General features: G+C 35.2%; 2 protein-coding genes across 3 annotated transcripts in view; one reads left to right on the top strand and one right to left on the bottom strand.

Moving 5' to 3' along the window:
- Pnn (desmosome associated protein-like protein pinnin) overlaps positions 1-21,465 on the top strand; it is a 63,234-nt gene extending 41,769 nt beyond the window's left edge. Inside the window, exon 2 of the mRNA XM_073955037.1 lies at positions 20,676-21,465. Within this exon, the coding sequence (XP_073811138.1) occupies positions 20,676-21,375 (700 nt within the window). The 3' untranslated portion in view covers positions 21,376-21,465. The remainder of the gene's footprint in view (positions 1-20,675) is intronic.
- Positions 1-22,236, bottom strand: part of LOC141386463 (uncharacterized) — a 64,349-nt gene that overhangs the window by 34,904 nt on the left and 7,209 nt on the right. The window lies entirely within an intron of this gene.

The raw sequence follows: 22,236 nt of genomic DNA on the forward strand, positions 1-22,236 counted from the left end.
GGGGGAACAAGTGTATCGAGGCTCCCCAATGGAGCCAGTACGCCCAATGCGTACGAGTGGCCGTCGATATAAAAAGAAAAGAAATAGAAAATAAAACACGATAGTTTTAATAAAAGGTTTGGCTCGATTGCCGTATTTATTGATGGTAAACAATATTACCTTTAAGAATTAAGTACAACGATATGTACAATGCTTACGATAAAGCGCGGGTGTTGCTTGCAAGTCAAGCTGATCGATCAATTTTTTGTTTTGTTTGTTTATGTTTTGTTGTGTTGACATCTGCATAGATGCTTCAAGAGGGCGGTTGTCAAGTGAATATTCGTTGAAATCTCTCATACTATTACAGGGGTGTAATAAATAGGAATGAGGAGATTTCAACGAATATACCTATGCAATTCATAGGGCCAATTAAAAGTTGTAGAATCAATTCTAACTTAAACATTTGCCGCCTCCCTTGAAACATCCAGATGTTTTAACAAATACGATAGAAAAGCATTCAGCATTAGTATGTATAGTGCAGGCGTGAGCATAACCTTTTACATTTTTTCTTTCAAACGATTTTGATTTTTTCTTTGTTTTTAGCATTTCATTTTTTCAAAAACATTCTTACATGCTAAACGATGGGCCATGAGGGACCCGGGCCATTAGGGACCCCGCGGTAAAATGGCCATTAGGGACCATGCGTTAAACTTACAAACTAAACGATCGGGCCATTAGGGACCCCGCGGTAAATATGGTCATGAGGGACCATTCAAGTGACTGGGCCATTAGGGACCCAGCTGTTGTGCAGATCACTATAGACCTGGCTAACGAAAGGGCCATTAGGGACCCTGCGAACGATAGTGCAACGTGAGCTAACGTTCGTTATGTTTGTTTGGGGCCGCTTTACAACTATTTTTCCGTACGAGTTACGAAAAACCAAATTTAAGTGACAGGACCCGTAACAATCCATCCAAATGTTGTATTTTGAGCGAGCAGCGAACCGGACGAAAGTCGAAGAGAATGATTTTTAATTATCTTCGAGTACAAATCTGCTCCTATCAAAATATCTATTGGGCGCGATTCGCCGAATTGAGGATCTGCCAAAACTATATTCGACAAATCCGACTTAAGGTCCGAAGTGACCGAAAAGGTTGGAAGATTTCTCGATATGGAATCTACTACCAACGCCGAAGTCTCAAAAGTAGACGACCTGTCCACACGACTACAAAGTTTCAATGAACAACTTTTACGACATGTAGCTGCGACAGTACTATTAACTCCAATGATTGACGATTTCGTGGACTGAACCTGGAGTTTCAGATCCTTCTGAAGTCTTTCCGAAATTAAAGACGACTCAGAAGCCGGGTCGATCAGCGCCCTAGCAGGAAAAGAAGATCCCTGATGAACGATATTCACCAGTCCTGTTCCCAATAGAACTTTTCTTTCCTGCGTAACGTGGAAGGATTGTCGTACTACATTATCTTCCGATGTCGAAGGAGTGCTAAAAGCTGAAGAAGAAGTACAACTACCATTTAGAGTTCTAGGCCGAAAAGTGGAAGCTGAAGCAGACAACTTCGAACTTCTGGGAGTCACAATTTGACTCGGACTGCTCACCATAGAGCGATCTCTGTGCAACAGAGTGTGATGTCTCTGGTTGCACTTTCGACAACAACGACTAGCACAATTTTTGACTTCGTGTCCCTTCTGATTGCAATTCACACACAAACGATGCCTTTTAACCAATTTGTATCTCTCCAACGGTGTACAATTTACAAACCGCTGACAAATATTTAATTTGTGTTGTTGCTCTGAACAAAGAACGCAACAAGAATTAGGAAACGAACGAAGAGGTGCCGAAAAGTGTGTGGGACTGGGAGAAGAGTGAGGAGAAGTACAAGATTTAGGAGACACTTTACAAATCGAATTATACAAAGTGCCAACACTTCTCATTTCATGCAAACACAGAAGAGTTCGAATTCTCTCTGTCAAGAATGCATCTAATTCTTTCCAAGTTGAAAGACGAGACTTATTTGTCACACTTTGCTCCCATAAAGCGTGTGTGATCTTAGGCAATTTTTGTAAACAAATGAAAACCACGATCGGATCCCAATTATCCGTAGGTATTTCATAAATTGCCATTGCCGAAAGGCAACTATTGATCCCGCGTTGAATAGACTTAAGTCCCAAACTAGTTTCCTGATCCAACACAGGAAGCGAAAACAAAGATTTTAATTGATTGTGGACGAGCAACCGTGGATTATTAAATGTGGAATTCAATGCATTCCACGCAAGGTCGAAACTTCTATGAGTCAGAGGAAACTTCGAGACGATTTCTCGAGCCTCACCACTAGTTTTACCCACCAGATGACACAAGCGCTCAATATCTGTCAACTGGGAGTTATTTATATAAACCGCACTGAACAAATCTCTGAAAGTGGGCCAGTTAAGAAAGTTTCCATCGAAAACTTCAACATCCAAAGGAGGTATCGCAAGATTATGATTGCTATTAAAATTTGGAAGATCAACCATGAAGTTTGGGCCTGCTCTAGGTTTCTCAATATTCGATATTGTAGAATTAGATACCCGGGTACCCACATCACGAGAAGTGTGGGACGACAAACTCAGGTCTTTAACATTTGCATCACACGACAGGATTTTCGAAGAAATATCACCGGGATGCTCCGTTAAGGAATCTACCGAACTATTTTCCAATGAGTACGGGGACATTTTAGCAGAACTACTAAACTTTAACAACAATCTATTAATTGTTGACGAACAATTTATACATTTTTGATGCGTCTCCTTATACTTTTCTTGAATGATATTTAGTTTTTCGGGATTTTCTATAGAAGAGAGGCATTTATTAAAAGCTTCCTGTAAGTTCTTCCACAATTTTCCAATTTCTTCACTCCTAACTTCAAGGTCAAAAAAGTCAATGTCCTCTTCTTTTAATGCGCTGAGGTTTGCGGCGAAAGTCACGATAGACTTAGAAGCAAGAATGAATAAAGTCATAGGAGTGAAAGCCATTTTTAGTGCACAGATTGCAGACAAATCAAAATCAACAAAATCGTAAACAGAGTTCAACTAATAATAATGTCAACGAAATGACTAGAAAATAATGTGCGACAAACTCAATTTTATCCAGAAATAAAATATCAAAACACTGAAGAAAAGATAAGTTTGATTAAATGATATATTTAACCAAATAAACTGATTTCTCAACGAAAATCAATGAAACATCCAACAGGATTATCTTTGGCAATTGTAGCGGAAATTTTCCGATTGAAAATTTTAAACTATATTTAATATCGCTAAAATGCACACTAAAATATTTTCCACAAAAGGAGAAATTCTCAAGCTACCAATTGTAGCGTGCTAATTTAAAATCGCAATCTTAAATTCGAAACGATATTCAAAATTTAAAAAAAAATTCACTAAATTTCGCAAACAAAAATACAATTAGCAATTGCCTCTGACCAATCAAAGTGCCTTAGAATTTAAAACCAATATTTTAATTCCAAAGTCTATGTAAAAGTTGTAAATTATCATTTAATAATATGTTATTTTGGAGTAACACCAATAATAAATATCTAATGTGAACCAAAAATCCACAAATAACTACCGAATGTAGTGTATATTTGAGCAAAAGTGCAACAAGAAATTTGAACAAAATCTAAATTTCAGACAAAAATTACAAAATTCGCTAAAAATATGGCTAAAATACGCCGTGAACAAGGAAAAGTACAATTGTAGGGTGCACGCAATATCAAATATTTACAAATAAGCACCGATTGTAGTGTTTTTGGGTCCAAAAATTCAACACAAATTTCAAACTATATTGAAATTCCAAAAAAAATACAAAATTCGAGTAAAAAGCTCCCTACACAAGAACAAATCCAATTGAGCGACTGTAGGGTGCGTGCAGTATCGAATTTATACAAATAGCCACCGAATGTGGCGTATTTGTGTCCAAAAATGCAAGGAAAATTTCAAACTATATTGAAATTCTAAGAAATTATATGCATCACAATAAATATTTTTAAATAACTCCCTACACAAGAAAAGGTCCAATTGACCAATTGTAGGGTGCACGCAATTCCAAAATGTCCAAAAATTGTATTAAACAGTTCCCTGACACCGATTTATTATATTTACTATAAAATATAATAATATGTGTCACAGTACTAATTTACTGACCGGGTACTGTGTAATAATACACCGGCGGGTTACTGTGCAATAAAAACGGACACGACAGAAAGAGGAATGCCCAAAAATGCAATATTTATGCGTACATGCGTCTGTGTATACATTCGCATGCAACTGACTGGCTGACCGACTGGACAGAGCAACAGAACGACGATGCTGGAGTATGTATCAATACAAACGTGTGTGTACCAGCATAGAAGGGACCACGAATAGGCCGTGCAGGGTAAATATGTAAGCAGTGTATTTATGAATATATGTTTGAATATTTACACTACTAATGATAACCAAAACGAAATCAATGTAGATTAGGAATATATTAGGGAATATTTTCTACACTTTTTGCAACAACAAAAAAAAGTAAATGACAATTTCGAAGAACAAAAACAAATGCGAAATTTTTAAAACGAAAATTATTATTTTTGTTTTGGTTTCTTATTCCCGCATGTATGTCCACGATTTGGACTTTGACCGACCGACAAGAAAGGGAATCGATGACGTTGTAAAACGACCAAACAAACAAACGAACACTTGTATTTTTATTTATTTTGATGCTCACTATGCACTATACGTACCAATAATAGTAAGCTCCAATGGGATTGTGGACTGTAATGGTTTCCAAAATTATGCCAACTGGAATATCCGGCTCGATTGGATCAAATGTTTATTCGGCCCGAAGCGACCAAATGTTTAGTCCGCACTATAGGGACTTGGGGGAACAAGTGTATCGAGGCTCCCCAATGGAGCCAGTACGCCCAATGCGTACGAGTGGCCGTCGGTATAAAAAGAAAAGAAATAGAAAATAAAACACGATAGTTTTAATAAAAGGTTTGGCTCGATTGCCGTATTTATTGATGGTAAACAATATTACCTTTAAGAATTAAGTACAACGATATGTACAATGCTTACGATAAAGCGCGGGTGTTGCTTGCAAGTCAAGCTGATCGATCAATTTTTTGTTTTGTTTGTTTATGTTTTGTTGTGTTGACATCTGCATAGATGCTTCAAGAGGGCGGTTGTCAAGTGAATATTCGTTGAAATCTCTCATACTATTACAGGGGTGTAATAAATAGGAATGAGGAGATTTCAACGAATATACCTATGCAATTCATAGGGCCAATTAAAAGTTGTAGAATCAATTCTAACTTAAACAATATGAATTATCGCGATTTTTAGAATGGACCTGCAGCTTGATACAAATTATCAAGAATTACGAATAATCGGGTCACGTATTATCGCTATTCCAATATATTTCCAACATTAAATAACAATATCGCAAATATATGACTTATACATGCTTTTCAAAAAATTTTCCCGGGAAATCCCGAGAATTCCCGACCCCAAACTCTATGGTGTGTATTTTAGGAAAGGATGGGGGATATGATCGTTTGTTTATGTATGATGTTAGTGAAGGTGTTGTGGGTGAATGGATGGGTGATGTGTGCTGTTAGTATGAATATCGTAATTATTATTGGCTATTGCTGAGTGTTGGTGGGCAGGTGCAGGAAGTTAGCAACTTCAACTGGCCTGTTCCATAGGGTTATTGGGCGTAGTCTCGTGGGTGCATTTGGGCAACGAGAAAGGTGTGCTGTATTGTGTGGACTTTGACGACAATATGGGCAGGCGTCTTCAGTTCCCGGTATTATTCTGGCTCTATATGTGTCCAGGATCGATGACCAACCTGAGCGTAATTGGGCCAGAATAGTCCTCTGGTTTGTCGTGGCAACTGACGCTCCTCATCTGATCTGATTTTCGGAAATTCAGAGGTCCATATCTGGCTAAGTATGGACTTCCCAACGAAATTGGTAGCATAACAACAAAAATCGGCTAACGAAGCGATACCAATCAGTTGTATGCCGAAAAATAGTGCGAAACCAATTTGGTTTAATAGTGAAATAGCAAAGTTAATTCGAATCACAGAAAATTTACAGAAGGATATGTGCTTTGGTTAAAGGAGAATGCAAACTTGCCAAACGATTGACTTGGATATACGCCACCTATGGAGTAAAGTTTCAACTTTAAGAAATCCTAAATTCAATGTTAATCCTAAATTCATGTTTACAGTATAACCCCGTTACACATCCGGAGACCATAGCAAATGCGTTCGGTTCCTTTTGGAGCTCTATAAGTGCCGACTCAGCTTCTGATCCGTCAATTTCTTTCATAAAGTCACGCCGTCCTCTGTGCTAAGTTACGCCTTCGTAATGTAATAAGTTTTGTTTATGTTTTGGATCAATGTGAAGTGTCATCCCCCATTGTAATAAAAAAATTTAAGAGCATTTTAAACACATCGTATCCCAATATATCGAATCCATTACCTATTCAATGTGCCTTGTTTTGGATAGAAAATAGAGAAAATAGAAAGAAACATACATACAGTGATAATTTCTACAAACACACAACGTAAGATTTTTTGCCAGCCACTTAAATGAAATTGTAATTACATTTTTTTCGAAGGATGTTTTCTAAACTTAATCTTTCTTTATGAATGGAATAAAAATATCTAAATATAATATTTTTGTAGTTTAATTATACTATTCTAAAGTTTGTTCCTATTTGATGTATGTATGTACACAGTCTTACATAAGTATACGTACGCCCCATAAATCTCGGGTTTTAGAAAAAGTAATGATATTTATGAAATACCAAGTACACAGGTTTATTTCGCCTCACTAATAAACAATATTTAATACAACAAAAGTATATTCCATAATATAAATAACGGTAAATTTTACAAAAACCAAAAAATGATACTTACAAAAGTATACATACGCCCCAAGGAAATATGAGTATTATCGTACAATTTATGGAATTAACAGCAAAATTTATACATTTTATTGTTTTGGCGAATGTGTCTGGGTGTCCGAGATATATTTTAGAGAAAAAAAATAATTTTTGGGTGTTAAATGCCGTTATTTAATGCCAAACTTCTTGTATAGCTGGTTAAAGCGGACCCTTGCCGATTTCTTTCCGTCTTAGGTATTTGAGTACACAAAATCCACAATATTAGTGTCAGATTATAGATTTTGATATCCTAGAAAGCTTTTTAGTTGACCTTGTGCATAACACACCTTCCTGGGTGTCGATAAATTCACATTTTTCCTGGGATATCTCAGGAAGTTAATAGATTCCTCGGAATTCTTGGCTCAAATTACATACAGAAGACTTTGAATTGTGTTTTAATATGGTGTTATATAATCCTTGGACACCAATTGAATCGAAAATGTGAAATATTCTGTTAAAAACCTGCTCCCAAAGCATCAAAATATAATCACTACCAAAAAGCATGAAATTTACACTGTGAACAACGTAGTTTTCGTATTATAACCATTACCGTCAATATAGGGTCGGAAAGTATCGGATAATTGTACATTTCTAATACAATTGGTGTCCAATGATTATATAACACCATATTAAAACACAATTCAAGGTCTTCTGTATGTAATTTGAGCCAAAAATTCCGAGGAATCTATTAACTTCCTGAGATATCCCAGGAAAAATGTGAATTTATCGACACCCAGGAAGGTGTGTTATGCACAAGGTCAACTAAAAAGCTTTCTAGGATATCAAAATCAATAATCTGACACTAATATTGTGGATTTTGTGTACTCAAATACCTAAAACGGAAAGAAATCGGCAAGGGTCCGCTTTAACGAGCTATACAAGAAGTTTAGCATTAAATAACGGCATTTAACACCCCAAAATTAATTTTTTTTCTGTAAAATATATCTCGGACACCCAGACACATTCGCCAAAACAATAAAATGTATAAATTTTGCTGTTAATTCCATAAATTGTACGATAATACTCATATTTCCTTGGGGCGTATGTATACTTTTGTAAGTATCATTTTTTGGTTTTTGTAAAATTTACCGTTGTTTATATTATGGAATATACTTTTGTTGTATTAAATATTGTTTATTAGTGAGACGAAATAAACCTGTGTACTTGGAATTTCATAAATATCATTACTTTTTCTAAAACCCGAGATTTATGGGGCGTACGTATACTTATGTAAGACTGTGTATGTGTCTTTTTATCAAGAGAACGATTAAGAGCTCGTGAACGATTCTGATCCGAATGATTGAACTGGATAGTGAACCATGAGCTAGATTACTGAACTAGTTCAGTTAAAAGAGCTGAGCTATTGAACTAGATCTTTCAAATGAACTAGATTGTACAACTCTACTAAACAAATTTCCGATTTTCGTTTTCCCGGAAAATGGTGTTCGAAATTTCGAACACTGGTGCTTATCGTATATGTATAGAATTAAACAAATTTTGATTTACTTGCTGTTTTATTGATTTATTTAATCATTTAAGTAATTAAGGCGAATTTCTATTAATTTATGAAATTGAATTGTAACGTAAATTTTTGTATTAAGCATTTAGCTCATTTAAATCAAATTTACAACAACAATTACATTATACGAATTCCAATCACAACTTCTCTTTGTTGCTTTTATCTTGTTATTGTTGTACGGCTTTTCTCTTATTTATTACTGCAACAGCAAATATTACTGCAATTATGAAATTATCGATTAGTCTTAATTTACACTGTTTACTTAGCTATTGTTGTTGTACTCGTTCTATTTACATTAACCATTCGATTATGCTTCTGCATTGTAACCCCTTCTCCTCTTCCTTATTTACTAAACAGCCCCTTAGTTTTAAACACTCACCGGTCAGTTTGCATTGCGTACATGTGTGTATTTGCCAACTGGTTAGCAGTTCGTCGGAACATTTTAGAAGCTCCTAGATCAAGGAGACTAGAACAGTCTATGTAGCAGCGAGCACATATGTATAAATACGGGAAAGGAAAAGCTGGGAGTTAGTTTTTTTGAATTGAAAGCGATCTTAAGCCTAAAGTGTAAGTAAAGAAGTTAAGTTGAGACCAATTGAAGTAAAGTCGTGTGTGAGAAAACTGAAGTTAAGTTAATAAAACATTGTAGAATCGAAATCTAAAACGAACCCTGTTTTATTTGGTAGAAATCGTATCAGTCAATAAAACAACGTATACAAGGGATCAAAACCCTAATTCCGTAACAGTATCATTGGTTCGAATCAATTTAACGTCTAAATATGGTATAGATCATAGCCGACCAAGAAGAGCGAGCGCTTAAATTGTTTGTGTGGGTAAAATTACACTGACAGAACAGAACAGGGTGATGATTTTCATATTGAGTGTGAAATGAAAAACACAGGAAAAAAGTTGTCACGGCGTGTTAGCGTTCAGAGCCAAACATAGTGGTGGGTGTGTTCGAATCGTCGGCTTTCCTTTTTCATTTGCATTATAGATCATAAAAAATCTCGATTAATAAATTAAAAAAAATATTAATACTAAAAATGATCTTCGCCTAAAAAAGGAAAATTTTCAAATAGAAAAAAAATATTGTTGCCGCGTTCGCTTTGTATGACTAAAATTAAAAATAATATACAGTGAATCACAGTCAAAAGTATCCACTTCAGTTTCTTTTATTAAAACTGCGATTGCTAAGAGTTAATTAATGATAGCGATTTCGTTATTTTTTATATTTTTACATTAGGGTCTTGACTTAAATATAATAAAATAAAATTAACGAAATTCGGGCAAATTTAGATAAAAAAATAAAAATTGTTAAACAACATCGATTTCTACCTCGCAGTGAAAATTATCCACTCTAAAAGTTTTACGAAGCAAAAAGGATTTCTTAGGGTTTTAGCATTTTTCTACCAGTATCTCCAAAAAAAGGTAATACTGACATTAAAACTTCTTTAAAAAACCCCCCATCTTCAAAAGGTCTACATTTCTTGGCCAATTCCAAAGCAATCTTATATGAGGCCTTGATTGTGGCATTATCCTAATTGCCTTTGTCTTTTATTTGTTAAATTATCTTTAAGCTGGCATATTATTTTTTTCGCATATTTCCCGTCATTAAATGATATTTTGTATGCGTATTATAATGACTCCTAAGGTAAAATATTAATACAAAACAAAAAATCATTTTCAAATTCTTCCCTCCACATATTTTCTGTACAACTGCAAAATCTTTTCAGTGTACCAAAAAAAAAAAAAAAAAAAAAAAAACAAATAAAGCGGCATCAACCTGCTTGCATGACATTCAATACAAGACTGAAGTAAAAAAATCAAAACATTTGCTCTCTTACCTTGCGTTCGGGTCGCGTGTGTGTGATTTGCCGAAAAACTTCGTAACCATATCAATACTAAGTCCGTGTTTAGACACACGGGAAAGTAAATTCAGTTTTTTAGGCAATAGGGGGTAGGAAAGAGTATTGAGGAGCTCTTTCCTCTCCGCTCTCTCCCAAAAACTTAATTTACTTTCCCGAGAAATTTGTGTGTCTAAACCGGTGATGCTCAAAATATTTTGTGCATTAGTCTCTCTGAGCGAGTCTTTCCTTTGCTAAACCACGACAGATGAGAATAAAGAGAACATATGTTGTTGCAGTCACGTTAACGTATATGGGTGATCTTGGCTGGTCTAAACCAAACCCGTTCGTGGGTATTGATTTGGTTACGAAGTTTTTCGGCAAATCACACACACGCGACCCGAACGCAAAGTAAGAGAGCAAATGTTTTGATTTTTTTACTTCAGTCTTGTACTGAATTTCATGCAAGCAGGTTGATGCCGCTTTATTTGTTTATTTTTGGGTACACAGAAAAGATTTTGCAGTTGTACAGCAAATATGTGGAGGAAAGAATTTGAAAATGATTTTTGTTTTGTATTAATATTTTTAATGACGCAGAATGCCTCGTCTGCAATGCAACAATAAAAAATGTATGTATGCTTAGAAAGTCTTAAAAAATCATTTTATATACAATTTGTTTTTCTCTTTAAAAAAATTAACATATGAAGAAAAATACTTTTCAAATTATGAAGTTATTTATATTATTTTTAATTTAAGTCATACAAAGCGAACGCGCCAACAATATATTTTTCATTTCACACTCAATATGAAAATCATCACCCTGTTCTGTCAGTGTAATTTTACCCACACATAAACAATTTAAGCGCTCGCTCTTCTTGGTCGGCTATGGTCTAAACACAGACTAACGAACGGGTTTGGTATAGATCATTGATGCTCAAAATATTTTGTTCATTTGTCTCTCTGAGAGTGTCTTTCCTTTGCTAAACCACGGCAGATAAGGAAAAAAAGAGAACGTGTGTTGTTGTTGTAGTCACGTTAACGTATATGGATGATCTTGGCTGGTATTGATTATTCCTTCTCGACCTCTAATGTGAACTGAATTTTATTGTGAAACTTGTTTAAAGTGTTAAGAATTGTTTCCGCATCGTCCTTTTTGATTATTGCTAAAATATCATATACAGTGAATCACAGTCAAAAGTATCCACTTCAGTTCCTTTCATTAAAACTGAGATTGCTAAGAATTGGTTAATGATAGCGATTTCATTCCTTTTTATATTTTTGCATTAGTGTCTTAACTTAAATATAATAAAATAAAATTAACGAAATTCAGGTAAATTTAGATAAAAAAATAAAAATGGTTACACAACATCGATTTCTACCTCACAATGAAAAGTATGCACTCTAAAAGTTTCATGAAACAAAAAAGGATTTTTTAGGTTTTCAGCCCTTGGTATGACATACTTTGTTATCCTTTACAGCTTTTAGCCTTTTTGGCAAAAATTTAACTATGTTTTCGGGGCAAGATATCGGAATTTTCCCCATTCTTCTTACAAGGCATATTTCAGGGTTCCTATACTTTAGATGTTACGATTTTTTATATTTGCCTCCAAAATAATCCATAAATTATCTATAGGATTCAAATCCGGGGATCGGGGACGTGTTTGAATCACTTTTGGACAGTCACATAGCATCCATTTTGGAAAAATATGTATGTGATTTGTGCTCGGGCTCATATATTGATAAAATTGGAATGTTGTCCCAAATCCCATTTTTTCAGCGCCTAAATTTCAAATTATCCTTTCAGAATATTTAAATAATACATCTTATCCTTAATTCCTTCGATAAAGACACGATTTCCTACACCGGAAGCACTCATACAATGCCATACCACAACAGAGTCTCCTCTGTGCTTTACTGTTGAAATTGTGTGTTTAGGGTCCAAGGCGCTATTTGCCCTATGACACACCTTAATTGGTCCATATGACCAAAACAGGCTGCCAATGAAAGCAATGAAGACAACTTTAACCTGTTTTGGTCATATGGACCAATTAAGGTATGTCATAGGGCAAATACCGCCTTGGACCCCAAACACGCAATTTCAAAAGTAAAGCACAGAGAAGACTCTGTTGTGGTATGGCGTTGTATAAGTCTTCCGGTGTAGGAAATCGTGTCTTTGTCGAAGGAATTAAGGATAAGATGTATTATTTAAACATTCTGAAAGGATAATTTGAAATTTAGGCGCTGAAAAAATGGGATTTGGGACAACATTCCAATTTTATCAATATATGAGCCCGAGCACAAATCACATACATATTTTTGTTAATTTTATTTGTTTTGTTAATTTTATTTTATAATATTTAAGGTAAGACACTAATGTAACATTATAAAAAAAGAATGAAAACGCTATCATTAATTAACTCTTAGAAATCGCAGTTTTAATTAAAGAAAGTGAAGTGGATACTTTTGACTGTGATTCACTGTACATATTTGGTTATGTATTTGATATTTATGTCCTTGTGTTGTAGCTCAGCTATGGTGTCGTCAAGTAAGTGTCTAAAACTATATCTGTGATTGTAGATGAAAAGGAATTTCCCATTGGCACCCCGAAAATTTGATTACATATTTTATCATTGAATACAAAATAGTTGTTGTCCTTGAGGCAGAATTGTAAAAGTTGAAGGAAGAGTTTTCTTGGGATTGTGGTGTGGTTTTTTTATTTGGTCCCATTTTTCCGTTATGATTTTAATTGCGGTATGCACAGGTATATTTGTAAATAAGAATTCTTTATATTACATTTCGTTGATACTAAGTTCTTTAAAATTTGTGCTAGAAATTTGGAAATGTTGTTTTTTATCCGCTTGCAAATCTCGTTTACCAACTTTTACTGGTATTTTCACAGCTATTGCTCTGGCCAGTAAGTCCCGGTCCATACTAGAGGGGATTTCATTGAAAAAATCATGCAATTATGCTTTTCTAGGTCGAGTTCAATACTAGAGTAAAATCATGAATTTGCTGTAGTGGGGTATTCGATCTAAGGACGCCTAATTTTATGATTTTATTTAATGAAACGTTATAAAACTGCTTTATTTCAAAAATGCCAGCAAAATTTGAAGAAAGGGGTTCTTTGTGATGACGTGATTTCATGGGATCTTTAGCATTGATTCAAAGGAAGTCCTGAAAGTTCCGATCTTTTCATAAGCGTTTGAACTCATGCAAAGGAAGTCGTGAAAGATCCAATCTTCTCACCGGCATCTAACGATCTAATAGCGATTATTTTTTTATTCGTACACATTTTTTTAAATATATACGATTTATTATTAATAACAGGCTTGACGTTGTCGGGGATTCGAAATCACGACCAACTCTCGTCGTAATGTTTTTTTACAATTCCTGAATATCAGACAAGTACAACTTCTAAACAATTGGTGTTTTACGAAGCTCGAAGCGTCGGTCAGACTCTGTAATAAAAAGGAAGACCCCAATTATCGAGCTGCACTCTTTGATATTATAAAGGTAGAAACACAATGATTTTTTCTTGCTTGCGTGACTTCATTTCTGGTAGAAGAACCGTTGGATAGGCGACTAAATCTGACATAAAATGTACAAGTAGCGACATAATTTTTCCCATAAACAAAAAAGTACAAATTTCCAAAATTTTGTTATAAAATAACAAAATTACTGTTTCCGAGGAAAAGAAAAAAGTAAAACATCAGTATCAGTTCGATTATATAAAAGAAATTGAAAATCCTTTATTGAAGAAATATTGTTTGGAAAACGATATCTTTACCTTTTTATTTACAAATGGTGTTGCTTAGTAGACGAATATCCAAAAAAGTGATCGTACAAAGTAACGAGTAAGCTAGGTGTTGCAAAGTGGCGTGAATTTTACTCGTTAGAATTTGACTTCGTGCGAATGCACAAAATTGCATTTGTGCTTGAGATGTGCAAATTCTAACGGTAAAAACAATTAAAAGTTTCCTAAAATGCTGCAACCATTTGTAATTAAACAAGAAAATACATTTCTGTGGCCAAGTATCCGCGTTAATGTACAAAAACACATTTGCATTTGAAAAACGATAAGTTCTAGGACAGAGAAGCCATTACATAGTCGATACGTCCGAAGATTTGCTTTACCACCAATGAAACCAGGTAACGTAATTTGGTGACTATGTGGGTTCGAGTCTTTGGCTTTCCTTTTTCACTTGCAAATAATTTCAGATCATCAAGCTTAACTCTAAAACGAGAAAATTAACAAAAATCATAAAAAAATGATCTTCGCCCTAAAAAGGCAAAATTTCAAAAAATAAACAATTGCAAATTAATAGAGATGGACGGTGGGTAAATACCCAATGGGTAAATACCCGGTAAATTGGGTAAATACCGGGTAAATACCCATTTGTGGGTATTTATTTGGGTATTTACTATATTGAATCGCTAATACAACATCTTAGACCCTATTTCTGGGTTTAGGTTATGAAGTCGATTCAAAATGGATAGTTTTACAATACTTTAACCAAGTGGGTAAATACTTGGGTAAATACCCGAGTATTTACCCAAGTGTTGGGTAAAAACTCATTAACTGCCGAACCACTTGACGTAGGCTGACAAAATTTGGCTCAAATCTTACATATGTCAAGAGAATATCTAGCATTGAAAATGGGGTCTCTGGGTCCATGTTTTGATATAGCCCCCATATATCTGTACCTCCCGATTTAAGGTACTTTTTACATATTAGCCTCCTTGTACAATCATATTGGCTGAAATTTGGCATAGTGAGTTCTCAATATGTAGAAAATACCCTTGCAAAAACTTGTCAACACAGATCCACGTTTTCTAGTAGCCCCCAAATAGGGGTACCCCGATTTCGAGCATTTACCCAAATTTTGGGTAAAAACTCTTTAACTGCCGAACCACTGGACGTAGGCTGACAAAACTTGGCATAAATCTTTCTTATGTCAAAAGAACTTCTGGTACTGAACATGGGGTCTCTGGGTCCATGTTTTAATATAGCCCCCATATAGCCATACCTCCCGATTTAAGGTATTTTTCATCTATTAGCCACATTTTACAACCAAATTGGCTGTACTTTGGCACAGTGAGTCCTCAATGAGTATAAAATATCCTTGCAAAAATTTGTTAACGTAGGTCCACGCTTTCTTATAGCCCCCATATATGGGTACCCCGATTTCGAGTATTTACCCAAATATTGGGTAAAAACTCCTTATCTGCCGAACCACTTGAAGTTGGCTGACAAAATTTGGCTCAAAACTTTCTTATACCAATAGTATTAAACGTATTGAAAATGGAGTCCCTGGGTCCATGTTTTGGTATAGCCCCCATATAGACGTACCTCCCGATTTAAGGTTTTTTTTCATCTGTTAGCTACATTTTACAACCGAATTGGCTGTACTTTGTCACAGTGAGTCCTCAATGCGTATAACGTATCCTTGCAAACATTTGTTAACCTAGGTCCACGCTTTCTTATAGCCCCCATATATGGGTACCCCGATTTCAAGTATTTACCCAAATATTGGGTAAAAACTCTTTATCTGCCGAACCATTGGCGTAGGCTCACAAAATTTGGCTAAACACTTTCTTATATCAATAGTATTAGAGGTATTGAAAATGGAGTCCCTGGGTCCATGTGTTGGTATAACCCCCATATAGCCGTACCTCCCGATTTAAGGTATTTTTCATCTATTAGCCAAATTTTACAACCAACTTGGCTGTAATTTGGCACAGTTAGTCCTCAAGGAGTATAATATATCCTTGCACGTATTTGTCAACGTAGGTCCACGCTTTCTTGCAGCCGCCATATAAGGGTACCCCGATTTCGAGTATTTACCCAAAAGTGGGTAAAAACTCTTTAACTGTCGAACCACTTGACGTTGGCTGCCAAAATTTGGCTCAAAACTTTCTTATATTAACAGTATTAAAGGTATTGAAAATGGAGTCCCTGGGTCCACTTTTTGATATAGCCGTACCTCCCGATTTCAGAAACCATATTGGGGCTACAAGGAAACGTGGACCTACGTCGAAAATTTTTTGCAAGGATATTTTATACATATTGGGAACTCACTGTACCAAATTACAGTCAGTATGATTGTAAAATTTGGCTAATAGTTAAAAATACCTTAAATCGGGAGGTACGGCTATATGGGGGTTATACGGAAACATGGACCCAGGGACTCCATTTTCAATACCTTTAATACTATTGGTATAAGAAAGTTTTGAGCCAAGTTTTGTCAGCCAACGTCAATTGGTTCGACAGTTAATGAGTTTTTACCCACTTTTGGGTAAATACTCGAAATCGGGGTACCCTTATATGGCGGCTGCAAGAAAGCGTGGACCTACGTTGACAAATACGTGCAAGGATATATTATACTCCTTGAGGACTAACTGTGCCAAATTACAGCCAAGTTGGTTGTAAAATTTGGCTAATAGATGAAAAATACCTTAAATCGGGAGGTACGGCTATATGGGGGTTATACCAAAACATGGACCCAGGGACTCCATTTTCAATACCTCTAATACTATTGATATAAGAAAGTGTTTAGCCAAATTTTGTGAGCCTACGCCAATGGTTCGGCAGATAAGGAGTTTTTACCCAATATTTGGGTACATACTCGAAATCGGGGTACCCATATATGGGGGCTATAAGAAAGCGTGGACCTACGTTAACAAATTTTTGCAAGGATATTTTATACTCATTGAGGACTCACTGTGCCAAATTACAGCCAATTTGGTTGTAAAATGTGGCTAATAGATAGAAAAATACCTTAAATCGGGAGGTACGGCTATATGGGGGCTATATCAAAACATGGACCCAGAGACCCCACGTTCAGTACCAGAAGTTCTTTTGACATAAGAAAGATTTATGCCAAGTTTTGTCAGCCTACGTCCAGTGGTTCGGCAGTTAAAGAGTTTTTACCCAAAATTTGGGTAAATACTCGAAATCGGGGTACCCCTATTTGGGGGCTATAAGAAAGCGTGGACCTACGTTGACAAATGTTTGCAAGGATATTTAATACTCATTGAGGACTCAATGTGCCAAATTACAGTCAATATGATTGTACAATGAGGCTAATAGGTAAAAAATACCTTAAATCGGGAGGTACGGATATATGGGGGCTATATAACAACATGGACCCACAGACCCCATGTTCAGTACCAGAAGTTCCTTTGACATAAGAAAGATTTATGCCAAGTTTTGTCAGCCAACGTCAATTGGTTCGACAGTTAATGAGTTTTTACCCACTTTTGGGTAAATACTCGAAATCGGGGTACCCTTATATGGGGGCTGCACAGAGGGAAAAATTACCGATCTAGCGTGCAGAAAATCAAAAAATTAATTTGAAAGAAAGTATGAAACTTAAATACAGTATTAAACTAGAGGCTTGACTGTACTTAACTGCATATGCTATAATTAGAAATAAGTAGTTGGAACGGAATAACGGTACATTTAATATCGATATTTTTTACAGTGCTCACGATGATGTTTTTTATTTGTAAAATTGTGATGGACGTGTGCAGTCTGTGAACATATTATTGCCGAATTTTTTGTATTTTTGGTTTAAAGTGAAGGTATTTAATTAAACTAAACAGTTTTATAAGCCAAAAGTTACGTTAATGTAGATATTACGGGCTAATTATATGTAACGTACATTATATTCCATTTCTGGAATTAAATGAGGGGTAAAGTATGAATTCGGATCGGGTCGGATCGAGATATTTTTTTTATTTTTTTTACATATTGTCTAGAATAACTGTCCAAAATATCTCTTGCGCCTTTTTGCGTTTTTTGACTTTTTGCCAGTTTTAAGGAAATATGCCAATTTAGCGCAGGATGCTTTTTAAAGTTTATTTTAAATAAAATGACTATTCTGGTAAAATTTTTGAAATAATATGTTAGATTTCACTTGGAATTGATCACATCATAACAGATAAGGTAATAAAAATTGAAAATTTCTGTCCCGCGGTTTCTCTGAAATGGGTGGACGTAGCAAACCGGAAGTAGTGACACGTCCCCAAACAAACTGTTAAAGTCAACTTTTTATTACTAAAAATTGCAGGATTAAGACATTTGAACTCTTGTACTGAATGTACATTTATTTAAACAGTATTTGCATTGTAATTCAATAATGCAATTACAACAAAATCGGCTGAAAAATAAACATTCTAAAAAGTTAATTTTAGTAGCATTGATATCAAGGTAAATTTTATAAGTGTTACCGAACGGGATTTGTTTAAGATCCTCAAAAAGTGAATAGTGAATACAAAAATGCCAATATTGCGTAAGGAACTTTTTGAAGTTTGGCTTAAATCGATTCTAAAAAAGTTTCTGATTTAAAAGAGCATGTGTTACATAGACTTGGAGGCAATACTACCGATGCTGCACTTATTGCAAAGGTTTGCCGAATTATTTATACCCTATGCACAGATTTTAAAAGGAAATGGATTGCCACCAATAGGAACAAAAATCAAATGGAGCATCGCTACGGAAATTGGTTAAGCAAGCATGTGGATTTCAACGTACCAACCAAGTGAGACGATTTCAAATTGTGAAAATAAGATTCGAGGACGCCCCTCTAAATCGTGCCGCGGCGCCGTTCTATGGGGGCTATATCAAAAAGTGGACCTGTACCGACAATTCTCTGTCGGAATATTTTATATCCCCAACAAAGACTAAATGCCAAATTTCAGCCATTTTAGTTGGGTAATGCGGCTAAAATCTTCAAAATTATCAAAATCGGGCGGCACCTTCCTATGAGGGCTATATCAAAAAGTGGACCTGTACCGACAATTCTCTGTTGGAATATTTTATACCCCCAACAAAGACTAAATACCAAATTTCAGCCATTTCAGTTGGATAATGCGGCTAAAATCTTCAAAATTACCAAAATCGGGAGGTACCGCCCTATATGAGTTATATCAAAAAAAAATATATAAATAATACAAATCGGCAAAATATATCAATAAATTAAGTAAAATTGTCAATCTAAAGCTATTCTTATCATAATTATGGAGAAACATACAATAAAACATCGACTTTTATTTTCTGCACGCTAGATCTGCATTTTTTCCCACTGTGGGCTGCAGGAAAACGTGGACCTACGTTGACAAATATGTGCAAGGATATATTATACTCCTTGAGGACTCACTGTGCCAAATTACAGCCAATTTGGTTGTAAAATGTGGCTAATAGACAAAAAATACCTTAAATCGGGAGGTACGGTTATATGGGGGCTATATCAAAACATGGACCCAGAGATCCCGTGTTCAGTACCAGAAGTTCTGTTGACATAAGAAAGATGTAAGCCAAATTTTGTCAGTGGTTCGGCAGTTAATGAGTTTTTACCCAACACTTGGGTAAATACTCGGGTATTTACCCAAGTATTTACCCACTTGGTTAAAGTATTGTAAAACTATGCATTTTGAATCGATTTCATAACCTAAACCCAGAAATAGGGTCTAAGATGTTGTATTAGCGATTCAATATAGTAAATACCCAAATAAATACCCACTAATGGGTATTTACCCGGTTTTTACCCACCGGTAAATACCATCTCTACAAATTAAAAGTAATTCACATACTAGAAATTCTTTACGAAGTGCAGATGGAGTCCATTTCGAAATCTGAACTAATGATAAGGAGATTAAAGAAAAAACATTTTGATAGATGGAAAAAAATCAGTTGCGGGTAGCGGAGGAATTACACTCCGTTGCGTTGCTGCGGCGGTGATTTAATTGAAATTTCGGACGTAAACTTTTTGCTGATAAATTAATTGTAGTTATTTCATGAAATCGTTTGAATTAATAAAGGGATTTGTTTGTCATGAAAGTCATATTTCAATACAGCATTTTCCAAACAAGACATGATAATAGGTGTGTTCGTTTACTCAATAATTTGTACAAATTTGTAGAAGTCCAGTAACTTCTTGTAAACGACTAAGGTCTTTTGCATTGTACTGGAGAGTAAATGAACAACATCCAGTAAAAATTTGTACAAATTTTGAGTAAACGAACACACATAATGTCACACCAAAGGGGTTGATGAAAATGATACCATATTTGGTAATTGTCGTGCCGTTCTAGTTCAAATTTCCAAAAACCCAGCCTTATCTGACACCTTCGGACAAAGAGTGACCCTCACCCAAAATTTTAAGATTCTAGCTTCAGCGATTTCGTCTGGAAGATATGTCAGTCGCTCACTCATCACTAATTCATCGATTCACGGATTCATTGATTTTAAAACTTTTGAATATTGCCATATCCGTTCATTGCTCTTTTTTTCATGCATTTTAACGTTTGTTTACTAAATTTTATATTTGTATCTTCAACAGGCTAGACAACAGAAACGACATCATAGCTTTCAACAAAAGCATTCTGAGTACTAGTTTAAATAAGAGAACCAATGACTCCAAATCAGTATTTAACAGGTTGTCATCGCCTCCATTAAAGCAAGCCAAAAAAATGAAACCTTCGTTGACATCAAGAGTAATCCGAGAACTACCAAGTCGCCAAGAAATTCTCAGAGCACAATGTTCGGACTCTGAATCAATAGCCCGAAATCGTCGAATGTTTGGTGCATTGTTGGGAACGTTGAATAAATTTTGTCAGGAGGAATCACGCCAAAAACAAAAAGAAGAAAGAAAAGCACAAATTGAAAAAAAACTTGAAGAACAGGAACTAAATGAACGTGAATCTCTTAAAAAAGAAAGACAGTCACTATTCTATTATAGAAAGTGCAAACAAATTGAAATTAAGTGCTTAGAGGAAAGAATTTGTCGCGTTAAAGATTTCGAAGCATGGGAAACTTCTACAATAAATCTGAAATCATATATAAAAACTAAGACCATTCCTAGCATATACTTCAAACCAAAGTATTTAAACCCGGAGACGGAAAATTTACTTGCGGACTGCAATGCTGCCTTATCTAAACTTATAACGAAGAAAAGAAGAGATCTTGATGACGATCTAAATGCCATGAAAGACAGCCATCAAATAACAGAATTAGATATGGACGATTGTGCCAATTTGTAGAATATTTCGTATTGAAGATAATCTAGACAAAATATTAAAATGGTTACCATAAGTCTAAAATTAATAAACGGCTTGATATATTCAATAAAATATTTTAGAGTATATTTATACGGCGGTCAATAATAATGTTATAGTTGTACTTTATTATTGTTATTGTAGCAACGCAAATATTTTTTTTAAATTTTTTTCAGTTATCTTGTTCTGGTTCCTCTGTCCAGATTCTGCAACCATAAATATTAAAAGGAGACAGGTGAGTGGGGGTTAGCTGGGCGTCTAAACAAATGCAGCGTGTCGTGCGGTCCCAATACAAACATGCAGGGCATGTGGTTCGTATTAAAGTACTGCAAGTGCCGTCTTATATGAACTGGCATTTTTCAAGACTAAGACATTATTGATTCATTTAAGCCATTTTTCACAAACTAAGCCGATAGTGGGATTCTGTAACTCATTTTTGCTGTTACCTACAAAAATCGGTAAAATTAAATCACAAAATTATGACTAAAAACATAAAGAAAGGTTGGCATCACTGTTTGTGTCGGTAGAGGCTAGCGACTACTTTTTATTCATCGTTAACTTACCGAAAATTTTCGTTAATTATCGAAATTATAAGCATTTTAATTTTACCGACAATAATCGATACCAGCAAAAATGAGTTTACAGAATCCCACTACTGGTTCATGTAAGACATTGTGTGACGGCTTGTATAGGCTTGACCACATCGATCACAATCTAGATTGACTAAGTGGCAACGTGCCATTTTCAAGTTTGTGGTCTCTTGAGTGAATATTGCGATCTGTTTATTTATTTATTTATTTCATCTACCGAGCTATGCTCTCACAGATTACATTGGATTGGACTTAA

The sequence above is a fragment of the Musca autumnalis genome, unplaced genomic scaffold, assembly GCF_047663935.1.
Source record: "Musca autumnalis isolate F117 unplaced genomic scaffold, ASM4766393v1 scaffold_1, whole genome shotgun sequence".
Taxonomy (NCBI): Eukaryota; Metazoa; Arthropoda; class Insecta; order Diptera; family Muscidae; genus Musca; species Musca autumnalis.